Source organism: Leptonychotes weddellii, chromosome 11 (assembly GCF_054177405.1).
Source record: "Leptonychotes weddellii isolate Sample4059 chromosome 11, ASM5417740v2, whole genome shotgun sequence".
Taxonomy (NCBI): Eukaryota; Metazoa; Chordata; class Mammalia; order Carnivora; family Phocidae; genus Leptonychotes; species Leptonychotes weddellii.
In genome coordinates, this window is record NC_138379.1 from 32913573 (window position 1) to 32933100 (window position 19528).

The window sequence follows — 19528 nt, forward strand, 5'->3', positions numbered from 1 at the left end:
ATCGAGTCCCGCATCAGGCTCCCTGCTCGGCAGGGAGTCTGCTTCTCCCTCTCCCACTCCCCGTTTGTGTTCCCTCTCTCGCTGTGTCTTTCTCTGTCAAATAAATAAATAAAATCTTTAAAAAAAAAAAAAAAAGAAATACACAAAGATTCAATAAAGATTAGAAAAATCATACCATTAGGACCCTCTTATGTATGGAACAACTAGGATTAGGCAAGCCCTTCTAACATTCAGAGCTTTCTGATACAAATAAAAGCAGCTTTGCCACCAAACAAATGCTAATTCATTTTTAAAGCTCTTATTTCCCTGCAGATCTCTGTTTACACTAAGAAAATGGTTCTCTCTTTTTGTATGCTAAAACACTGAAACAAATTGCTTTCAAAGGGAAAGGGGGTGGGGAAAGTTCCTGCTGGGCATGTAAATATATGGATGAAGATGTGTTCTGTTTATAAACTGGCAAGGACCCAAGCTTTAGCAACAGGCTAACAAAAAGACTTGAGAAACTCACAAGGAGGATTTTAAAATGCAAACAATTATAGATTTCTGCCCTGAAGACAGTTAATAAAATATTCCAGCTTGCATAAAAGAAAGACACTTGTCGACTTCCATTACGATCAATAAAAACTGTCAGCTCATTAGCGTATCATTAGCCGTCGTGCTGTTTCCAAAGTCTTAATGCACAGAAATATTAGTCTACAAATGTGTAAGATTCCCCAGCTCTGTGACTTTGACTTTCTGCATGAAAGGAAAAATAAGAATTAGAGATGGAAGGAATCCTTTTCTATGTGCCTATAAACATATGTTTACCATCTGTGGAATTATGGGAACCAGCTGAGGTTAAAAAAAAACAGCTGTGCCATAAAAAAAAAAATTGTAACCAATTTCACTTCCCAGTGACAGCTCAGCTGTTAAGGAGACAGTGATGTCCAGGTAAGGGAAAGGTTTAAGACCCAAATTCACTGGACAGAGAGAGACAGACACAAAGAGGCTATCTTGGCCTCAGTGAATGGCTTTAGAATGGAAGTTATATAAGAACACTCAAACCACTCAAGCAACCTGTAACTCACTGTGATTCACCTAAACTTGTTCTTTCTTTACCCTCTGAAAAATCACAGCATCATCGGCTTGGAATCTATCAAAGGGAAACTGAGCAGTAGTCAATCACCTCAATGATGAAAATCTTTGACAATCAAAAGATTCAGATAAGCCTGTCACCACTGGTCAGCTATTTTCTCAGACAGCTGCTATTCTGAAGTGAAGAGATCCCCACCTTTTGTTCTGGGTCTCTGATGGGAATCACCCAATGCTAAAGGCTCACATGCCAGGCACCAAGCTTAATTCCCTCCCTCCCTCTTTAACCAGGAGCACATTTATTGTGCTATCCATAAAGGTCCATCAGGGCCCAGAAATTAGGTTTGACAAGTGAGCTGGCTTTTGCTTTTACTTTGCCTATGAAATAACATATTAATATTTAAAATAGAGAATGATGCTATTTTAACCTGAATACACATCATAAACATATTTAGTTCTGGAGGGAGAAAGGCGGTGTGGTTCTTGGACCCAGGAGGCAGCTTCTCCAAGATAAATATTAAGAGCCTGAAGATATGCCAAGTCTCACTTAGAGGTGCTTGCCTCTTTTGCAAGCAGAGTTTTGCAGCACTGGATGGATCCAGATAATTTCCATAAAGAGACACTGACCTATTTCCCCTACCCATGTCATCTCACCAAAGGATGGCCAGAAGCGCACTGGCTGACATACAAAATTCTAAGAGGGAAAGGAGTTTCAAAAACTTCCTTAAAAAAAAGCCATTTCTTGAGGCTCCTCTTTTTGGACAGCAAGGAGAATCACATTGTTCCCCAGAGGAGCAGTGTGGAACTGCCAACCCCCTTCTGGGGCTTCTCACTGGTACCCCCTATTCCTTTTGGGGGGAGCTCCAGGGAAAGACAAGGTGTGTCTCCTCGGTGGGACATGGTGAAGTGAAATGTGTCCACCATCTAACACAGTGACTAGTACACAATAAGTAAGCCCCTAAAAAATATGCTGAATGTCTGAATGAATGAGCACAGACTCTGAAATTTAAGAAGAGCTAAGCTTAAATCCCATTTCTATCACTTACAAACTATGGGAGACTGACAAGTTGTTCAACCCCCAAGTCCCATTGCCTCATCTATACAAAAGGGATAATAGCTACCTCATTAGCACGCTCTGCAGGTGAAACCTCATTAACGGAGATAATCTATGTAGAGCCACACAAGATCTGGAACACAGGAAGCACTCAGTAATTGTCAGTATTCTTCTACCACCTACAACCCACCTCTGCAGCAAAATGATTGTCCAAGTCTATGAACACCCCTTGTGTTTTCTGCCTCTATCAGGTACCTGGGCTCTTAAGGACAAGGTGCCTGACATCTACAAGGAATCACACGCTCAGCAAGCCAGACGGAGTAATAGGACTAACTGCTCTCCCCCTTTTCGTCACAAACTCCCAACTGAAACAGAAGTCCCTCAAAGGCAGGAAAAGCACCAATAACTTCTACAAGGCAATGTTAAGCATATGGGGAGCATTAAATACATCCTGTCCAAGAAAGGGACAAGATGCATGTTGCAAACAGCTAGGTGTCAGGTGCTTTTAATATATATTCTTATATAATCTGCATTACCTTTGTGAGAGAACTTTGCCATTCCACCAATAAAATGACAGATTTGTCGCTGATATGTTCCATTTAAGAGTATACGGTCTGCGAACCACATAGCTGGTACTATTCTAAGTACTTGCTGAACAACATAGACTCAGTTCTAACTCTGGTAAAGCTTACAATCTATAGAGTGTCCTCAATAATAAACACCCATATATAAGTTCTACTCAGGACCAACTACATAATTTGCCAAGTCCCTTGTTCAAAATATTATTGAAAAGTTGAAGATAGCAACAGCAGAGAACGAAGCTGATCACGGAGCCTTCTAAATTCAGCGCCCTGTGGCACTGCCCAAGTCCAGTGCCCATAAAGCCAGCCCTGCTTGTACTGGAACCACACCAAGTGATGAAGGAAATGGAGGAGTCATAGTGGAAAAGCGTGTGGTAGAATGATTTCAAAAGGATTTCCCTCCCTGTATCCATATTTTTCTTTCCACAGCTCAGACCAGTTAATTTCAACGGTCTTATCTTCAAGTCCTGTTCGAATCTGCTTTCTTCTAGTGAATTTTTTATTTCAGTTGTACTTCTCAGCTGCAGACTATCTGTCTGGTTCCTTTTTGTAATTCCTGTCCGTTCAAGGATATGCTCATTTAACGCATACCTAATTTTCCTAACTTCTTAGTTCTGCATCCATGTTTTTCCTTTAACTCTTTGAGCACATTTAGTATAGTTGTTTTGAAATCTTACCTAGTAAGTCCAATGTCTGGGGTTCCTCAGGTATAGTTTTTGTCCATTGATTTTATTCCTGTGAATAGCAATACCTTACTGTTTATTTGCCTTGTGATTTTATTTGAACACTGGCTATTTGAATATTGTAGTGGCTTGAATCTAGAGATAGAATTCTCTCCCTTCCCCAAGGTTTCCTGGGTTTTTGTTTAGTTTTTCTTTATTGTTGAATGCTGTAGTAGTGCATTTGTTGAATGACTTTTCCAATTATTTTTACAGAGACTATATTCCTTGTCATATCTGGTCACTGAAATCTGTCAATCTATCCCTGAGCTTGTGTTCAGATGGTTTTTAGATAGATTTCCTTGAATGCCAGAGCAAGGGAGGGGGGTGGGGGGGCAAAGGTGAAAAGAGGGAGGGGAAGAGGGAGGGGAAGATGGAGAAAAGAGATGGAAAGAGGGCGGGAAATAGAAGGGAGGGACAGACAGAAAGAGGGAAGGCCAGAGGGAGAGAAATACTGGAAGCCTCCCTCCTTCAGTACTTAGCCACGCTTGCACTGATCCTGGGGATCATCCCAAAGACAAAGCTTAGGGTTTTTTTCTGGTCTTTTCTGAACATGCATCTTGCTTTGGGCATGCATGTGGGTTTTCTAAGCACAGGTGCTATTAAATGCCTTAATTGCCCAAAGAATCTCTCCCCTCAGATTTCATCCTTGCTTAGGGGTCTATGTATGTCAACTGTACTCTTTTGTCCCAGGGGACTGCAAAGTATTTGTCATATATGCAATATTTTCAGGCAACACCTGCCACTTTCCTGACCTAGGAGAGTTGAGTTAGACAAGTGTCTTCTATCAGTCCTTCAGGCAGTCCTGGACAGAACAGACATACCAAATAATTTGCAGATAAGGTTTGCTCTGCTCCCTCCAGAAACAAGGACCACTGTCCCATACTGAGAACGTGGACTGACATCGAAACAGCCATTGAGCTAAGACCAGTATGAGGGAAGGGTAGGTAGAAATTCCACAAAGCTTTCCCACTACTTTAATGTTGCTTTTTTCTTGATTGAGAATTCACTTCATTGCTATAAACCTTTGACTATTTTCCTAAATTTTGACAAAAGTTGGTTCTGACAATTCCTGCTTGTTTTTGATGTTTCTGTGGAGGGACAGAAGCTTGGAGCTAGCTGTCTGCTGTGCCATTTTGCCGGCATATAGCTACTTATCTTTTAACAAGCCCTTCTGGAGACTCAGATGCACTAAGTTGGAGAGCCCCTAATCTAAGAAGTCACTAACACAGAAACTAATTATCAACCATATATTACATTTCATGGATCTTTCTAGAGACCAAGTTAAAACTTAATCTAGACCATCAACACATGTCACTAGGTCAGAGCACTCATAATTGAGCCTTCAATCAAAATCAGTAAGAAAGTCCTTTAAAAATACACAAATTATTGGGCTCTACAGTTCACACTCAATGAGTAGTCAAAGTAGGCACAGGAATTTGAATTTTAAAATCTTCTAATGTGATTTTGAGGTCTTTCTGGGGTTGGAAACCCAGGCTACCCTTCATTACAGACCCAAGGCCCCCAAGAAAAGTGTAGCTTCACCAAGAAGTAACTAGCTACAAAACAAGAAAGAGCAACAAATGTGAGCCAATTTGGAACTAAAACATCTTGGACAAATTTGTTGAATCTTAGAAATATGGAAAATAAGGGAACATGGAAAAACCATGTGTGTATATATGGGTATGTACGGGTATGGATGTGTACATACACATACATACATATATACAAGAATTACCACCCTGAAAATGACATGCTTGAGTATTTATGACAAAAGGATTGAAAGCCAAATAAAGCAAACACCTATAAATATACCACCCAGCTTAAGAACTAAAACATCACTATAGTTGACGCCTTCTGAGTGCCCATCCATAATTTCCATTCCTTCCTCAGAAGTAAACACTTGTGAATTTAGTGCTTATTCTCATGCATTTTTTTACATATATGGATGTATAAATAATATATCGAAATGTTTTGTATTTTTTTAAAGATTTATTTTAGAAAGAGAGAGAGCACAAGTGGGGGGAGGGGCAGAGGGAGAAAGGAGAAAGCAGACTCCCCACTGAGTGGAGAGCCTGACCCAGGGCTTGATCTCGGACCCCAAGGTCATGACCTGAGCAGAAACCAAGAATCAGACACTTGACTGAGTCACCGAGGCACCTCCTGAAATGTTCTGCATTTTTCAATTATTTCATACCTTAGTTTTCTCCTGCAACTTTATTCAATTTCAGTTTTAGTGTTTATGACTCTACTACAGTTTAAACATTATCCTATCGGTAGACAACTTTTTCCCCACAGTTTTTGAAATTAAAAGTTCTTGTGATGATGACTGTACATTCTATCTTCTTGGGTACATGACTGAAAGTTTCTTCAATGTGTATAGAGGTTGCAGTCCTGTGTCATGAGATATACACACCTTAAATTTTATACAAAACTCATTTCCCCTCTTAGTGGCTCTACCAATTCACGTTTCCACCACAGTGGCTCAATTAACCTCGCTCACACATAACATCATCAGATTTTCTTTTTCCCTTCTGCCAGGCTAATGGGTAAGAAATGGTATTTTGTAATGCTTTTAACTTGCATTTCCAAAATAACAACTGAAATTGAATTCCTTTTAATAAATTCATTGGCTATTCCACTTTGGAAAACTGCCTTTTTATATATTTTGCCTGATTTCTTCTTCAGTTATGAGCTTCTTACTGATTTTAGCAATTCTTTAATGGATATCATTCTTTGCTCATTGATCTGGTTGCCAAGATCTTTGATAAACCTATTAAACTTGTTTTGTATATTAAATTTCTCAGTATTCTCTTCAACGGCTTCATAGTTACCATTGCTTAAATTCTTTTCTACCTTGAGATCATAAACATATGCTTCCCATGTTGTCTTCTGAAACTCGCAAAGTTCACATTTAGGCATTTAATTCAATTGTAATCCTAACTGATTTTTGTGTATTGTTTCCAAATATATTAAAGCTTTTCCTGACACTATACACAAAAATCAGTTACATCAATTAGTATATACATGAAATATTCAAGTCAATAATTTTTCTAACCATTTATTGAGGAATACATCTTTTCCTCATAGATCGGGAATGCCACTTCAGTTATGTATCAAGTTTCCAAGTTTTTACGTGTAGAGTCTCTTCCTGGCCTCTGCATGCTATTATTTTGGTTCATGTGCCAACCCTCGCATAGAGATCAAACTGTTGAGTGCTATCACCTTATATAATAAGCCTTCATATCTGAAAGAAAAAGTCATTCCTTTTACATCTTCAGAAATATTATTCTTGGTCTTTGCTCTTCCATATGAATTTTAAAATCAGCTTGCCAGTTTCATCAGAAAATAAAATCCTCTTGGGAATTTATTACAAGATCATTCAATCAAGAAATCAATTTGGGAAGAAGTGAGATTTTTAAGCCTTCCTCTCCCACCTGCCCTCATTTAGGTCTTCTCTAATGATTTTTAATAAAGTTTTTAATTTGTTCCATAATGGTTATGCATCTATCTTGATTTGTTCGTAAGTGCTAATTTTTTTATATTATAAATGAAATATTCTATTTAACAGCACTTTTGTTGCTCCTTTTTCCAGCAATGCAACTGATTGCCTTTAATTTTTACATCCAGCACTCTTTCTGAACCTTAGTAATTCTAATAATTTGTGAATCCTATTTTCTTTGTAGATAATTACATAATTTATAAAGAACTATATTTTTTTATAGTCCTTAAGGTTTTGTTTTTTAGGGGTTTTTTTTGTGGGGGGCTGGTTTGGGGTTTTTGTTTTTTTGTTTTTTCCCAGAAGGACCTATAGTACCATTTTGAAAATAAATTATGGTAATACAGTTTCTTGTTGGATTCCAGATTTTAACAGGAATTTTCTTAATATTTAAACCATAAATGATTTGTGTGTTTATGCACACTTTCAAGTTTAATGAAATTTCCTTCTATTCCTATTTTGCTAAGAATTTATCATGAGTCAGTACTGAATTTATCTAGTGTTTTTTGTGCCTCTTTAGTTAACCATAGATTTTTGTTTAATGTGAATTTTATTAGTCTATTGATAAAAATAGATTTGCATTGTTGAAATAACCAGCTTGGTCTCTCTCACATATGCAGATACACACAGCTAGATTTGGCTTGCCCCCTACCCTTTTTTTTTTTCCTTAAAATTTTTAATCTACTCTGTGTTCAATAGTACATTGGCTTATACAATTCTTTTCTTATAAAATCCATGTCCACTTTGGAAATCAAGGTGTTAGTGTTCTCATTCATTCTCTTCTCCATAAGAATTTACGTAAGATTAGAATCATTTCCTTGGATGTGACAGAACTCCCCTGTAAAACTGTCTGAACCCAGTAGTTATTTGGTGGAGAGACATGGTAAATTGTGAAAAATGGTCACAATCCTTTGCTCTTTGCTGGATTGCTGCCCTGTGCAATGGGAATTTGTACTATTTCCCCTCAAAAAGATGGAAAATATTTCCCATACCCTTGAATCTGGCCTTTTAACTTGCATTGGTCAATATAATGCAGCAACATAACAATGTGTAAGTTGCAAGCCTCTGCTTCAAAAGACTGTGCACATTTCTGCTCCAGCTCCCGAAATCCTGATCAGCCACCATGTAAACAAGCTTGGGCTAGACTGCTAGAAAATAAGAGATCACATGACGCAGAGATGAGCCATCCCTGCAAAGTCCATTCCAGTCCAGCCAGCCCCCAGAAAACCAGCAGCTGACCAAAAATACATGAGTGAAGCCACTCAGAAGAGACGAATCATTCAGCTCAGCCCAGGCCAAAGTGCCAAAGCACAAAATTGTAAGCTGTTTCAAGCCATTAAGCTTTGAGTCCCTCTGTTATGCATTGAAAGCTAACTGATGGAGATTTCCTGTCATGAATCCTTTAGAATACCTTATTTTTCATTTCTAAAGTCCATTTTGATAATCCATATGTTTTTAGGAAATTGCCCATTTTTCTCTAATTTTCCATTTCAAAAAAAAATTAGTGATTACCATTTTAGCATTCATAGTATTTGGTTTATTATTTCTCATGTTTCTTGCTCAAACTTCAATTTGTCTTTTCAATTAACCAAATTGTGTTTTTCTTGATCTTGTCTATTGTATCCTAGTCATTATTCTCATTTCTGTTCTTATATGCTAATATTCTCATGCCTTTTACTTTCTTAGGTTTATTCTGATTTCCATTTGCTAACTTAAGTTGGCTGTTTTATTCTTTGAATTTGCCTTTTCTGCCTTCATAGGATACATTTTCAATAGCTTCCATTCTAGAGCATGCCCTTTTACTCTTACGTATTTTGAAAAAGAGAAAAAGTTGCAAATTGTAACATATTCCAATATATCAACCTTTTTCTTTTTAGTTAATGCTTTTATGTCTCATTTAAGAATTATTTTTCTTACATCAAGGTCATAAAGATATTTTCCTATGCTATCTTTTTAGGCTTTACTAGTTTACCTTTCAGATTTAGGTCTATAATCCCCTGGAATTGATTTTGCATGTCGTGTGCAATAGAGGTCAAGATTAGCTCTTTCCTCATAGGGATATTTAGTTGACCTAGGACCCTGTAGTGAAAAGACCATCCCTTCCAGAGTATTCTGTAATGCTGCAATGTAGACTTTCAGGTTATATATTAGGTGTATGCCTCTTTTAAATGGTAATATTAAAAAATCTTAAATAAAAAATGGTAATATTATGTGGTAAATTTGGGGGCCTTGAAGTGTGATAATGCCAGAGCATTCTACAGCTTCCTTTAGTCTGGTCTATTTCTTTTTTTTAACCACTTCACTATCAACACTTCAGAATCCTCGCTCGTTTTCAGTTTTTATTTAAGATTCCTTTATTCCTGCACCTCCTCAATTCCTTCTACCTTGTATTTGCCCTTTTCCTTTCCTACGAGGAAAGATTTGGCTTTTGTTCAAGGACCTTTCTACCGTCCTTGTCCAGTTTTAGTCTAGTGATAAGCACCTTGCTAGGGGAATGCCCACGGGGACAGTTGTGCCCTCTGCCTTCTCTGGCTGCACTCGTTCAGTGTAGAGGACACATTTCTTCCCGTAAACCTGGATGACTTTGCCAGTTTGCCAACCTTCGTAGTGTCCTCACACAACCTGTCCCTCATCCTCCTTTCAGATGGGCACAGATCGCACTGTCGTACTTCTGTCTCAGCTCTTTTGGAGGGAAGACATAACCTTACTGTGAATGTGGAAAGGTGTTGCGGTTCGCACTCCAGCCAGAAGTCACAAAGGGACTGAACTTCATTTTGGCCAGTGGAGCTTCAGCAATGGCCACAAAAGCAAAGGTGGCATCTTCATTTTTAATTGTCTCAATATAAACAATATACATCAGGACTTAAGTTAGTATGAATCCAATACAGTACTCACACTTTTTTTTTTTTTTTTTAAGATTTTATTTATTTATTTGACAGAGAGAGACACAGCGAGAGAGGGAACACAAGCAGGGGGAGAGGGAGAAGCAGACTCCCTGCCGAGCAGGGAGCCCGATGCGAAACTCAATCCCGGGACTCCAGGATCATGACCTGAGCCAAAGGCAGTTGCTTAACCAACTGAGCCACCCAGGCGCCCCCAAAATTGGGCATTATTTAATCAATGATTAAGGTTCATGTATATTCTCCATTCGTTCACCAATTCCCCTTGTATTTTATATCTTTCTTCTAAGAAGTTTCTTTAATGAGGATCTCTTAGTCATAAAATTGAGAGTTTTGTCCATAAATTCTTATTTCGTGTTCATGCTCAAATGATAATTAAGCTGGGTATATGCTACTACATTTGGGAGTTATTTTCCCTGAAAACTTTGAAAATATTTTTTTTTTATTATCATTTAGCTTCTGCTTTTACTGATTAAAAGCCAGCTGTTCAATTTATGTTATTCTTTTGTGGAACATTTACCTTTTCAGGGTTACTGTTACTATCTTCTCTGGGTCTTTGGGATTCTACTATTCCAGTAATATATTTAAGTGTGGCTATTTAACTTACTTGAGTAATAGATTAAAATGGTCCAAAATTCTTCCCCTCCTTGTATCCATATCCTTACAATGTGATACAGCAGAGTCCTTTAAGAGATGGAATCTATTTCTTTACCCCTTGACTATGAGTTTGGCTCTTGGTTATGACTTGCTTTGGACAATAACATATTAGCAAACGTGATAAGGCAAGCTGAACCTTGAAAAGCAATAATACGCTAGAGCTTGCTCTCTTCTTACACTTGGAATCTTAGGACTATCATGTGAATAAGCCTCTAGGCCACTAGAGAATGAGAGATCACCTGCAGGAGAACCGAGATACAGTAGTCAACAGCCAGCCTACTACCAGAGATGTGAAGAGGTCATCTTAAATCATCCTGCCTCCTGCTGATTTGTCAAATGACCACTGACCACACGAGAGCCCAGTAGACATCAGCAGAGCCAGACCAGAAAAATCATCTAATCAACATGAAGAACTGTGACCTAAAGAAACTCAGAAACTTAAAAAATTGCTAAGTTTCTTGAGAGATAGCAATAGCTAATATACACTTTGACTACACTACTGAAATAATGAGAATTGATATCTTTTATCAATTTTAGAAAATTCTTAGCCATCCTACTTCTAATAGTACCTATAATCTCTTCTATAACCTTCTGGAGTTTTGAAATATATATGTATGAATATACACACATTAAAAACATCTATAACCTCTTTGTCTATATTTGTGCTTCTTCTCTACAAGGGCTTTCCTATCTCCCTCTCTATCTTCACACTATAATTAGGGTAATTATTTTGACAATATTTTCTGTTCTAAATGCTCTCCCCACCTGTACCTAATCTACCGTTTAGTGAATTCAGTGAGGTTTTCTCTTTCACTTCAATAACTGTATTTCTTATTTCTGGAAGTTTTTTTTTGGTTTTCCCCTCATCATATTTATACTCTCTAGTCCTCACACATTTGTTACTTTGTTTCTTTAAACACTTTAAAACATGGGGATTTTCAAAATTCTTTATCTTGTAATTCCAATTTCTGTAGCCCTTTGAGGGCTAATTCATATTGCTCCTTCAAACCCCTACTCATGATGGCTTAAAAATCCTATTTACATGAACTTAATCTCTGGGAATCCTGTTAGGTTTGCATAGAAGAAAACCTTCCCCAAAGGTCATTTTCTTCATCCAGAATCCCAAGGTTCCCAACCAAGGACCACTTTTAGTTTCTTGAGCTTCAGGAGCAAAATAAACCCAAATTTCAAGGCTGCATGATGCCAGGACTATGGTTTCAAATTCTCCCCAGGGAACTGTTTTTTCCTATGTGAAACAGATGGAGAAAGACTACCTACTGGATTGCTTCCCATGGCTAAGTAGTAGACTTTTCTGCCTACCCCTTCATTGGAGTTACAGTCTCCTAGGTTGTGGCTTTGTTTCCGAAGTTTCTGCCCCATCCTCCAATGTTGTATGAGATCTAAGACATTCCTCCCATCCCACCCAGACTGTTGAAATTTAAGGCTCTAACTGGGACTTCCATACATTGTTGTGGGATTACAAAATAGTACAGCCAACTTAGAAAATACACTGGCATTTTCTTATAAGGTTAAACATACACTTCATAAACAGCCCAGCAATCCCACTTCTACATACCCAAAAGAAAACTTGTGTTCATACGAAAACCTGTATGCAAGTATTTTTAGTGGCTTTATTCATAAATGCCCAAATTGCAAAACAACCTAAAAGTCCATGAATTGAGGGATGGATAAACACACTGTAGTACCTCCATACTACAAAATTAGAGTACCATAAGAAGAATGACTCACTAATGGGTGAATCTCAACATACATACATACGTGATTTATAGAACATTCTGGGAAAGGCAAAACTATAGGGCCAGACATCAGATCAGTAGTTGTTGGACACTAAGGATGAGGAGATGAATCAAAAGCATTACAAAAGGGGGATTTTTGGAAGTGATAGAATGGTCCTTTATCTTCACTATGATGGTGTTTACCTGACTATATCAATTTTCCAAAACTCAAAACTGTACATTTAGAGGAATGAATTTTGTTCTATGTAAATTTTATATATATATATATATATATATTTTTTTTTTTTTTTAAGAAAAGCCCAGAACCAAATGGCTTCATCAGTGAATTTTACCCAACACTTAAATAAGATTTGACAACTACCCTTCTCAAACCCCTCCCCCAAAATGAGTAAGTTTTCCCAAAATCCCCAACTAATTTAAGGAGATTAGCATTATCCTGATACAAAATCAGGTAATACTACAAGAAAACTACAGGCCAATAACCCTGATGAATATAAATGTAAAAATTAAAATCTTAGCAAGTTGAATTCAAGGGCACATTAAAGGATCACACATTATGATCAAGCAAGATTTATCCCTGAAATGCAAAAATGGTTCAATGCATGCAAATCGATAAATGTGACACATCCCAATAGAAAGATAAAACCCATACAATTGAGGCGCCTGGGTGGCTCAGTCACTAAGTGTTTGCCTTCGGCGAGGTCATGATCCCAGGGTCCTGGGATCGAGCCCTGCACTGGGCTCCCTGCTCCACGGGAAGCCTGCTTCTCCCTCTCCCACTCCCCCCGCTTGTATTCCCTCTCTGTCAAATAAATAAAATCTTAAAAAAAAAAAAACAAAAACATACAATTATCTTATAGATGCAAAAGTATTTGACAAAATACAACTTCGTGATAAAAAGACAAAAAATTGGGCAAAGGAACATACTTGAACATGATAAAAGCCATGTATGACAAGCCCACAATTAACATCATACTCAACAGTGAAAGTTTAAAAGCTTTTCCTCTAAGATGAAAAAAAAGGCAAAGGCACCAACTCCTATTCAACATAGTAATAGAAGTTCTCATCAGAGCAATCAGACAAGCAATAAAGGCATCCAAATCAGAAAGGACTAAGTAAAATTGTCTGCAGGTGATAGGACTTTACATATAGAAAATCCTAACTATTCCACCAAAAAACTTTTAAGTCAGTAAAGCTGCAGGATACAAAAATCAACATACAAAAGTCAGTTCCATTTTAATATACTAACAATGGCATATCTGAAAAATGAAAGAATCCCATTCACAATAGCATCAAAAAGAGTAAAATACTTAGGAATTTAGCCAAGGAAGAGAAAAATCTGTACAATGAAAACTACAAAACTTTGATGAAAAAATTGAACTAGACCCAAACAAATGTAAACATATCCCATATTCACAGATTGGAAGAATACTGTTAAAATGTGCACACTACCCAAAGCCATTTGTAGGTTGAGTGCAATCCTTAAAATCTAAAGGGCATTTTTCAAACAAAAAAAGAACAAAGACACTAAAATTTGTATGGAACCACAAAAGACTCCTAATAGCCAAAGTAATGCTAAGAGAAGAACAAACCAGGAGGCATCACATTTCCAGATTTCAAACTACGTTAGACCTTTTTAACGGTGCAGAGGTTAGAAGCACCAACCTCCATGCAGTCAAAAATGCACATGTAACTTCGGACTCCCCAAAACTTAACTACTAATAACCTAGTGTTGACTGTAATTTCTAACCAGTAACATAAACAGTCAATACATATTTTGTACACTATATGTATTATATACAGAAAACATTAAAATCCAAAGGGAAAATAGATTTACAGTACCACACTGCATTAAAAAAATTCATATGTACGTGGACCCATGCAATTCAAACCCTTTTAGTTCAAGGGCCAACTGTACACTACAAAGCTACAGTAATCAAAGCAGTCTGGCAAAAAAAAAAAAAAAAAAAAAAACACAGAGACCAAAAGAGCAGGATTGAGAGCCCAAAAATAAACCCCCGCACATGCAACTACTGTTTGACAAAGAAATCATGAATATTCAATAAGGATGGTCTCTTCAACAAATGGTGTTGGGAAAACGGAATAACCACACAAAGTAGTTGGATTACTGTATCACCACTAACAAAAATTTGAAATGGACTAAAAACTTAAACACAAGACCTGAAACCATAAAACTTCTAGAAGGAAACAGGGGAAAAGCTCCTTGGCATTGGTCTTGGCAATCATTTTTTGGATAGGACACCAAAAGCACAAGCAATAAAATCCAAAATTAATAAGTAGATCTACAAACTAAAAAGCTTCTACACAGTGAAAGAATTAACAAAATGAAAAGGGACCCTATGGAATGGGAAAAAAACATTTGCAAATCAGCAATCTGGCAAAAGTTTAATATTATATATATATATAAAATATATATATTATATATATATATAAAAAAGTGTGTGTATACACTTTTTTTTTTTAAGATTTTTATTTATTTATTTGACAGAGACAGAGAAAGGGAACACAAGCAGGGGGAGTGTGGGAGGGAGAAGCGGGGCCCGATCCCAGGACCCTAGGATCATTACCTGAGCTGAAGGCAGACGCTTAATAACTGAGCCACCCAGATGTCCCTAATATCCAAAGTATATTTAAAAACTCCCACAATAGCAAAAAAGCAGATTAAAAAATGGGCAGAGGAACTCAATAGTCATTTTTCCACAGACACGCAAATGGCCAAGATACATGAAAAGGTACTCAAAATCACTAGTCATCAGGCAGATCAAAACAACAAAGAAAGATCACCTCACATCTGTAAAAATGGCTATCATCAAAAAGACAGAAAAATAACAAGTGTGGAGAACAAGGAACCCTTAGTACACTGTTCGTGGGAACGTAAATTGGTACAACCACTATGGAAGTTCCTCAAAAAATTAAGAATAGAACTACCATGTGATCCAGCAATCCCACATCTGGGGGAATTAAGCTGAGTATATATCCAAAAGAAATTAAATCACTACCTCAAAGAGATATCTTTACCCCCATATTTATTGCCACATCATTCACAACAGAGAAGACATGGAAAAAACCTAAGTATATGTCAACAGATGAATGGCTAAAAAAGTTGTTGGATATATACAATAGAATAGTATTCAGCCATGAGGAAAAAAAATCCTGCCATTTCCAACGTGAATCAACTTTGAGGGCATTATGCAAAGGGAAATAAGACAGAAAGACAGATACTGCACAGTATCATTTATAGGTAGAATATAAAAAAACCTGAACTCACAGAGACAGTGGAATGCTGGTTGCAAGGGGTTAGGGGAAATGGGGAGATGCTGGTCAAAGTATACAAACTTTCAGTTATATTACAAGTAAACTCTGGGGATCTAAGGTACCCATGGTGATTCATGGTGATTACAGTGAATAATACTGTATTATGTACTTGAAATTTGCCAAGAGTGTAGATCTTAAAATGTTCTCATGACAAAAAAAAAGCCACTGATAATTATGTGAGGAGAGGGAGGTGTTAGTTAACACTGTTGGTAATCATAATGCAATATACAAGTATATCAAATCAAACAGTTACACGTCTTAAAGTTACATAGTTATATGTCAATTATATCTCAATCAAATTGGAATAACAGGAAAGAAACTTAAGTTTCCAACTTCTCGGTAATGGCAGATATCGCTCTGGTTTTCACTTTTCTCCATGTGTTCGGTCTCTAAGAATTTTTTTTCTTGTAAGTGCAATAAGGGGTCTTAAAAGATTTTTGTTCTGTTTAATCCAGCATTTATAGGCATTTTGAAGCGGAATTTTTTTAAAACCTCTATTTTACCATATTGCCCAATGCAAAAGTCACCCATTCTATTGAAGATCAAGACTTTAAAATTTCATATTCTTAACTTCTTCATTTTATCACTGTGTCCTGTTTCTATAAAGTACAACAGTGTAGTTGTTGTATTACCTTCTTTATAAATAAGAAAACCAAAGCTCACGGAAGCTGAGACTTGTTGCCTATACACCGCCAGATTCTGAGAATGGAAACCAATTTGAAGATTATCTTAAGCCTCTCAAAACTAGGTCAGTAAGAAACATTAAGAGGATCATTTACATTATGCATCATCCATACTTGGCAGTACAGTGAACTGTGTGACCTTGAACAAGTCACTTGCCTGTCTAGTTTCAAAGGACCTACTTCATAGAATTGTTCTGACAATTATTCATGTCAAGTGCATAGAAAAGCACACGGCAGAAGTAGAAAGAAGTGCTTACTTTGAATAAGCCATGCTTTTGGTTGCGTTGACCAAGCCATAAGTTGCTTCCTGGGGGAAGGTTGGTTTCAGGAGGGTCAATCACACGTTCATAAATCCTGTAGGGATAAAGAACAATTATTAATAAAGAGTTTGCTCAAAACAGAACCAAAAGGTTGGCATGTTGTTTGAAGTCTTCATGGCATTAGCTGCTGGTACAGAGAGATGGAGGCAGTATAGGGCATGTTTTAGATGATAGGTAACATGAACGTAAAGATCTACTTCTTGACAACACTTGGACACATTAACTGGGCCTCTGTTGGCTTTCTATTTTCACCTTTTCAGCAGGGAAAGGAGGAAAAAGGTAACATTTTTAAGTGTCTGCTCTGAGCAATGACCCTTATACCTACTCTGTGAGTAAAGTGGTTTGATCTACATTACAGATGAGAACGCTGAGGTTCAGAGAACATAAATGGGTCAACCACAAGTTAAGACAGGGAGCAGTTAAGTTGGGATGAGAATCCCCATCTGCCTGGCTGCAAAGCCCATGCACTCCCCTTTGCACTCTACTCCTCCCTGGCTTTGGTTTATCTGGCCCCTATCCATTTCTACAGTAACCTGCTATACTCCTTCCAGCAAGTGAGCAGTTGCCCATATGGTAATATGCTTAGTCTACAAAATCAAGTAACTGAAATCATCCCATCCACAAATATTTACTGAGCACTTTTTAGGCTCCAAGCTCCACATGAGGCAACAAGAGACAGAGCCATCAACCAGAAATCCAAAATCCTGCCCTCATGGAGCAAAAAAGAAAGTCCAATATATGAAAAAAATATTCACAAGATATATGAAGACATAACTAATACAGAGGATAAAACAGCCCCAGGATCTTTGAAGGTATCTCCTGAAACTACTCAACAATTGAATAGTCTCAACTGTTCTGCCCTACCAAGCCCTAGTCACAGATCTTGAGATTTGTGCTCCCCTTAGAAATAGTCCCTGCAACCACCAGGTACCAGCCTTCACCTCACCCCTAGCAAGTGCCTCTCAACACCTTCTCTGCTGAGAAGGGGAAGGAGAAGCTTGCCTGAGAATTGAACTTGTCATCAGATGCTCAGAAGATTCTGGACGGGGTGCCATAGAGACCATCGTGGAATTTCAGTAACTCCTGATGGCCCGTCCGTTCCTTGCTCTCCTCAGTTCTTGCTCAGAGCAGCTACAGGAGAAGTCAGCTCCAGGTACTTCCAAAGGTCTGGAAATTCATCAGACCTCCATGCTGGAAGGGAACTGACTGCCACCTGCCAAAGAGCTACCTGTTCCTCCAGTGGCTCTCAAAAGGCAAGAACTGAGAGACCACCCACTGTGTCACAGCCGCACTGCAGCCTTGTAGCTTAGCCACACTGCCCATCACTCTTACTCCCCACTGGAAAAGTGCTGTTTCCTAACAATACTGCAAGGTATTCAATGGAGAAAGCTCTAAATGTATTCGATCCATCTGTACTAATTGTCCTCTCATTATAAATGGAGGCTCAAAACATAAACAAGGCAATATAAGTCTCCCTTAAAAAGACAGGCTATGTTTTCTCCACAGGAACACAAACTCTTTCACAGCTTAGAATGAACAATTTTAGATGAAACAATCATCTGTCAAAACTGCTTTAACCCAAGAAGCTGCTATATACACTTCCTTTAAAAGGGTTTTTTTTTTTTTTTTATAACTTTTTTTTTTTTTTTAAAGATTTTATTTATTTGACAGAGAGAGACACAGCGAGAGAGGGAACACAAGCAGGGGGAGTGGGAGAGGGAGAAGCAGGCTCCCCGCAGAGCAGGGAGCCCGATGCGGGACTCGATCCCAGGACCGTGGGATCATGACCTGAGCTGAAGGCAGTCGCCCAACCAACTGAGCCACCCAGGCGCCCTAAAAGGGGTTTTTTCTAATATTCACAAAAAACTAGAAACAAGCCAAATTTACAACAAAAGTGAAATGCATAAGTTATAGATCAGCTTGATGTAATTTACTACAGTCATTAAGAGTGACAAATATGCAGGTTATGAAATATGGGAAAGTATAGACAAAATAATCTTCACTGGAGGAAAGTAGAATGTAAAATTATTTATGAACTACGGAGACAAGGATGCAAAAACTATGTTCCCCGTTGGTGAATTTCAGAGGAGACCAGAAAGAAATGGAAATCGCTGTATTTAGGTAAAGAGGCGGAAGCTTAATTTTCTGTGAGGTTGTTTCACTAATACATTGAAAATACTGTCAAATTATTTATCTGAACCTTTCATTTTAAAACATTTGCATCTGCCGGAATGAGGAGAGCTTTCAATTTCAATGCTTTCTTTCTGGTTTTAAATATACCAGAAGGTGAGCTCCAATGAGCAGAGTAGGCTGTTAATGTTTATTAAGTGCATGAAGGATCAAAAAAAAAAAAAAAAAAAATCAACTTTCTAACATGCCTTATCTTCCCAAGTATAAATGCTCCTTCTGCCTTAGAAATAGTGGGCCTCAGATGTTTGCTTTCTCAACCCATCAGCCCCAAAAGCAGGGCAGTGCCCTCGTGGCTGTGTCAAAGAGGTATGATTTCGGGGGTCACACAGCGCCCATCAGGATCCCTTCTGATGCCATGAAAATCTGCTGGCTGCTGCCTCCCCCCACCCCACCCCAGCCAACAATTCACTCCAAGTGACCAACCTCACTGGAGAATTCCAGGTAGCAGGCCGAATCAACGAGCTGGATCCAGACACAGCAAAATGAAGAGAGCTTAGAAACAGTGTTAAAAAAATAAATACCCACACAGAGGAATCCTATATGAACTCTAGGAAACAAACTGAAGGTTGCAGGAGGAGAGGTTGGTGGGGGGATGGGGTAACTGGGGGATGGGCATTAAGGAGGGCACATGATGTAATGAGCACTGAGTGTTACATGCAACTGATGAATCGCTAAATTCTAGTCCTGAAACTGATACAGTATATGTTAACTAAATTGATTAAAAAAAAAAAAAAGGCAGATAAACCATATTTGAGGCACAT

The 19528-nt window shown here is 38.0% G+C and overlaps 1 protein-coding gene across 2 annotated transcripts in view; it reads right to left on the reverse strand.

Moving 5' to 3' along the window:
• Positions 1–19528, reverse strand: part of NELL1 (neural EGFL like 1) — a 794543-nt gene that overhangs the window by 622114 nt on the left and 152901 nt on the right. For both annotated transcript variants that reach the window (XM_081798460.1, XM_081798459.1), the window contains exon 5: positions 16515–16611. In XM_081798460.1, the coding sequence (XP_081654586.1) occupies positions 16515–16611 (97 nt within the window). The remainder of the gene's footprint in view (positions 1–16514; positions 16612–19528) is intronic.